Source organism: Henckelia pumila, chromosome 3 (genome assembly GCF_033568475.1).
Source record: "Henckelia pumila isolate YLH828 chromosome 3, ASM3356847v2, whole genome shotgun sequence".
Taxonomy (NCBI): domain Eukaryota; kingdom Viridiplantae; phylum Streptophyta; class Magnoliopsida; order Lamiales; family Gesneriaceae; genus Henckelia; species Henckelia pumila.
In genome coordinates, this window is record NC_133122.1 from 13,144,996 (window position 1) to 13,151,096 (window position 6,101).

At 36.6% G+C, this 6,101-nt stretch overlaps 1 protein-coding gene across 1 annotated transcript; it reads right to left on the reverse strand.

Annotated features, from left to right (window-relative positions):
* Positions 1-1,282: 1,282 nt before the first annotated feature.
* LOC140892623 (non-specific lipid-transfer protein 1-like) lies at positions 1,283-2,202 on the reverse strand. The gene is made up of 2 exons (XM_073301567.1): positions 1,756-2,202; positions 1,283-1,486 (listed from the first exon to the last, which is right to left on the reverse strand). The coding sequence occupies exons 1-2, from the start codon at positions 2,097-2,099 to the stop codon at positions 1,477-1,479; spliced, it is 354 nt and encodes a 117-aa protein (XP_073157668.1). The 5' UTR covers positions 2,100-2,202; the 3' UTR covers positions 1,283-1,476.
* Positions 2,203-6,101: the final 3,899 nt, after the last annotated feature.

Genomic DNA, 6,101 nt, shown 5'->3' on the forward strand with positions numbered 1-6,101 from the left:
TCACGAAAACTAATTGAAATTAAATTTTTTTTAATAAAATATAAAATTAACATTTTAATGGGATAACAATTAAATTATTACAATAATTAATTAATCAATTTATCACCCATTCTGTCATTCATATACTAAAACGAATTTTACATGTTAATGTCAGGAGAGTAAAATATTTTTTTTGTTAACTTTTGACGATTTTGTTTTAATAAAAAAAAAAAAGAAATAAAGTATCGTAATTGCAAAAAATATGAACGACAAGTACTAACTACTAACACCTAACAAGTACTTTACGTGAAACGTTTTAAAAAAAAGGAAACAAAATTCAAAAAAAAAAAATAAAAATTGACAGCTCCCAAAACGGCACCGTTTTGGGGGCACAACATATTGTGCTGTATTTAGTGCATAGAAGAAGATCCTCTCCTTTTTAAGAAGCTCACCCAAACACTACCTTAATGACTTTGTACTTAACGTTTCCATTTATGAAATTAGATTATATTAGATATTATTTTGATCTTTCAATGTGTTTTGTATTAGGGTTTAGGTTGGCATTATACCAATTAAATCATAATAATATCCAATAGATCAGTATATCTCAAAATTATGTTGTGTGCAAGGGCGGACACAGGCTTTGCCCGGGTGACCCAAATTTTTTTAAAAAATTTTATATGGCCCAAAAATTTTAAAAATAAATTTTAAGTGTTATTTTTGGGGCTAATATTATATTAGCCCGGGTAGCCCAATAAAAAATGAAGTAGCCCACTTTTTAGTTCTCAAAATTAGTCAAAAAAAAATGGATTTTTCTTCAAATTTACTATTGTGTTAGTGTCATATTCTTCACTCTCCATCTTATAAATTCTCTGAAATTATAATGCTTCCTATTTTATAAAGTATATATCGACCAAACAATTATGAAATTTGTATATACGCTGAGAAACATTTAATCTTTTTGTAACTAATTTTGATGCGATTTTTTTTTGGTTTTTTTTAATAAAAAATTTTATTATTTTTTCTACAAAAATCGATGTTTTTAGCTCCATGATTTTTGGATTTCTCGTTAAAAACTTTTATCTCGGGTGTAGCTGAATTCTTGGCTCCGCCATTGATTGTGCGTATATAACGCACATATATATTCTAATCCAAATTTTAAGGGAAATGTATATGTCCTTGATATATATCTTCCCGATCAATTAATATGATAATAATTGGTGAGATTTGGATTTAAAACGTACTTGGCATCTTTAAAGAGCATAAGCACATAAAAAAAAATCTGATAATTGTTGAAAAGACATTGAAAGAGAAAAGAGATCAACATCAATTACATTGATTTCACTGGTACAAAGTAGCTAGGGGCCACGGCCAGCAAGATACTTGAATAAAGACTTTAATCTTTTTTTATTTAAACATCATATATCATTGATATATATATAAAGGACAATGCATTTGGAATCTCAACGTACTGTTATTGATCCTCCGGGTTCATCTTCACTTCACCCTGCAAAACAAACCCAAATTAATTCATTTATAATGTGTATACGTCAACAATGAACACATAAAATTAAGCAAAATATATATATGTTATCAAGTTTCATTATTAATTAATTAATCATAATATAAGTTTGATTTTTTACGACCAAAAGAAATGGGTTCATGCATGCATGCATTATGATGATCGATCATGACATTGTTAATGTTTAGAACAACATGCATGCATATATATATATAAAATTTAATTTTTTTTTGAGTTAAATAGAGATGACGTACGTGGAGCAATCAGTGGAAGGGCTGATCTTGTATGGAATGCTGATTCCACAGAGAGTGGGGAGCGCTGCGGCCTTGTCAAGATTAACAGGGTAAACCTTTAATAGGGTTTGGAGGCATTTGCACACGCTTTGGCGGTCGGGTGTGGTGGCGGCGGCCTTGTAGAGTGCTTGAATCCCTCTGCAGCAGCTACCTAGAGGTCCTTGGTCTGTTACATAAGGGAGGCACGGGGTCAAGTCCGAAAGAACTGTGTCACATCCTATCACCGCGTCTCCACGGGGAGCTGAAGCCAATGCCACCACCAACACCACCACCATGCAAACAGCAGCTGCCTTATAAGTGGCCATTGAATTTTAATTTATAACTATGAAATATTGATTAATGAATTTAATTTTGTGTGTATATATATATATATGTCAATTAGCTAGTACGTACTCATGCATGCATGATGAAGCTTTGCTAGGTAATATATGCTGTTTATATAGAGAGGAAAATTAAGTTTCGTTGGCAGTTGGCCAGAGTGGATGATATTTAATGCTAGCTAGCTGATGACGACTCATAATGCTAAGATTGGAGATTTGAGAATGGATCGTATTTCATTTAACAAAAATAATGGTACAAGAATTTGGCCATGACAAATCATGTGATGTGATGCCACTATATATTAATTAATAATGCCCACATTTTCATGATGGCCCATGTGCATCATCCGTCTATTTCTCTCAGCTTAATTCCAAGCATTTACTAATTGGATATACTTCAGTTTATTCATGCATCCATTTGAGAAATGAAATTAAAGCATTTTGTTTTGCCAAAATACTGTTCAAATCTCTCTCTTTTTTTTCTTTTTTTTTCTTTTTTTTCCTTTTACCACTTTTGTTTGGTTAGAAAATTTATAACAAACTAAAACTAAAAACTTTATAGCTAGGCCACCTACTATGTTAGGAATCAATCCACTATTTGGTATTCCGAGAATTCACCACGCAAGCAAACAAGAACAATAATCCCAGAAACACAGACAAAACCAACGCACACAGATCAAACTCAAACACTCACGCGAAAGCAATAAACAACGCAAGTATTTACGTGGTTCGGCAATGAATTTGCCTACGTCCACGGGAGAGCAATACAACCACTTTATTAATCACCAATAGAACAATCCAAGCTCAAGAACAGAGCTTATTACAGAGATAGACCAGAAAAATCTTAATGCTAGATACAGGCATGATTCAAGCTATTGATACTTGAATCTTCCCGTCACAATCTCCGCCCAAGTTTTCTCCTCCGAAATCTCTCCTTCTTCTCTCTCAATATATTCTGATGAATTTGATTTTCTGTTACGTTCGTTGTGGCCATCTTTCATCTACTTATATAGAGAATTAAACCGACTTTCATCTTGGGCTTTAGGTCAACAGTAACTTACGGCCCAATTATAAAGTCAATATGATCCAACCCGATAAGCCTTCATTCATCAGTCTGATCTGCTCTCGTACTTCGATCTGCATCGATCTGCCTTCAAGCTTCCAGCTTTATGGAAACTTCATCTGACTTCTAACCAAGTCACAATACTCGAGCAATCTATCTACATGAACTCATCCGAAGACTCATCAGACCATCACATCGATCTGATCCCAGTATTTGATCTGGACCATGAACTCATCTGAACACCGAGCTCATCTGATCTGTACTATTCGATCCGATCTCTTCTCTATTTCCATTCAATCTGATAGAAGCATACTTCAACAATCTCCACCTTGATTCTTTCAGGTTGAATGCTGCTCTCCATCCTAGTCCCCTTGGCTAATTTCCAATCACCGCATTAACTAAGTCCAAACATTTCTTGAACTTAGCATACGGTAGTGACTTCGTCATAGCATCTACAGGATTTTCTTCTGATGCAATCTTCACAAGGATCACATCTCCTTTTTCAATTACATCTCTGAAAAAATGCATCTTCACATCTATGTGTTTCGATCGTTCATGATAGACTTGGTGTTTCGTCAAGTGTATTGCACTTTAATTGTCATAGTGTACTACTACTTGATCTTGTTTTACACCCAACTCTGCTATCATCTCTTTTAACCATGATCCTTCCTTTATGGCTTCAGTAACAGCTATGAATTCTGCCTCAGTGGTAGAAAGCGCAACCACTGACTGTAGATTTGACTTCCAGGTGATCGTTGTGCCATGAAAGGTGAACACATAACCAGTCAACGACTTTCTCGTGTCTAAGTTCCCAGCAAAATCTGAATCCACATATCCAACTACCGGATCAATCCCATATTGCTGTTTTTCAAACTTCAACCCCAGCCCAGTTGTGTTTATGATATATCGGAGAATCCACTTCAGAGCTTCCCAATGATATGTACCCGGATTAGTCATGAATCTTGACACAACACTGATTGTGTATGCCAGATCAGGCCTACTACACACCATTCCATATATGAGACTCCCCACTCCACTAGCATATGGAATACGAGCCATCTTCCTCTTGTCTTCCTCAATTTCAGGTGACTGATTCGTAGATAGCTTCAAATGCTGTCCTAGAGGGGTCAAGACAGATTTTGATTGATTCATATTAAACCACAGAACAACCTTCTTCAAATAGTTCTTCTGACTCAAATGAATCTCCTGCCTTTTCCTGTTTCTCACTATGTCCATGCCCAAAATTCTCTTCGCTTCACCCAAATCTTTCATCTCAAACTTTGTGTTGAGCTGTTGTTTCAAGGATGATATCTCTGTCCTACTTTTACTTGCAATCAATATATCATCAACGTAAATCAGTAGATACAAGATAACCTTCCCATCATCCTTCTTCAGATAGACACATCTGTCATATTGGCTTCTCACAAAACCAATATCAATCATGAACTCATCAAACCTCTTGTTCCACTGCCTTGGACTGTGCTTTAGCCCATACAATGATTTTCTCAGTAAGCAGACTTTGTCTGGGTTTTCTGATGTATGAAGCCCTTTGGTTGTTCCATATAAATGGTTTCTTTCAGGTCACCGTGTAGAAACGCAGTTTTCACATCCATCTGCTCAAGCTCCAAGTTGAGCTGGTTCACCAGTGCTAATTATAATCCGGATGGAACAATGTTTGACCACTGGAGAATAGACCTCATTAAAATATATCCCTTCTACTTGACCAAAACCCTTTGCAACCAATCTTGCTTTATACTTGATCTGATCTGTACCAGGAGTTTCTTCCTTCTGTTTATAGATCCACTTGCATCCCAATGTATTTTTATGCTTCGGTCTGTCAACTAGCTTCCAGGTTTGATTCTTTTCAAGTGAGTTCATCTCTTCATTCATAGCTTCAATCCACTTGTTTTTCTGTTTACTCGCCATAGATTCATCATATGTATTCGGCTTTGAATACTCCACCTCCTCAGCTACTGTCAGCACATACCAAGCCAGATCACCTTCACCAAACCTCTTAGGAGCTCTGATCTCCCTTCTGGTTCTGTCCCTTGAAAGATTATAAGTACTTAAATCCTCTGTTGGATCTACTGCTGTCCCATTCTCATCTTGCATCTCTTCTAACCCTTCATCTGGAACAGAAGACTCCACCTCAATCGGTAGTTTATCATTCACACTGATCTGATTGTCTTTTCCATCTGTATTCATTTTATACCCAAGTTTGGAGTTATCAAACTTCACATCCATGGTGTTGAAGCACTTTGGACCTCTTGACTCCAGGTTCCAAACTTTATAACCCTTCACACCATCCGGATACCCAATGAATATACATCTGACTGCCCTTGCTTCCAACTTGTCCTGTTTCAGATGAGCATATGCAAGACATCCGAATACCCTCAAGTTTGAGTAGTCTGCAGGTGTTCCACTCCACTTCTCCATTGGTGTCTTGAAACCAATCGCACTGGATGGACACCTATTGACCAAATAGCACGCAGTAGATAATGCTTCTCCCCAGAAGGACTTAGGAAGAGAAGCATTGATCAACATACATCTCACCCTTTCCAGAAGAGTTCTGTTCATTATCTCTGCCAGACCATTTTGATGTTGCGTTCCTGCCACTGTTCTGTGTCTGGTAATGCCTTTCTCCTTACATAGCTTGACAAACGTATCTGATAAGTATTTCAGCCCATTATCTGTTCTCAGGTGTTTAACTCTTCGATCACTCTTGTTCTCAACTGCCAGCAGCCATTCTCTGAACTTGTCATAAGCTTCATCCTTAGTCTTTAAGATGAATATCCATACTCTCCTTGAGTAATCATCTATCAAAGACATGAAGTATCTGCCTCCACCATGAGTTTCTGTTCGAGAAGGACCCCATAGATCTGAATGAATGTAGGCCAATGATTGCTCAGTTGTGTGACTTTCTT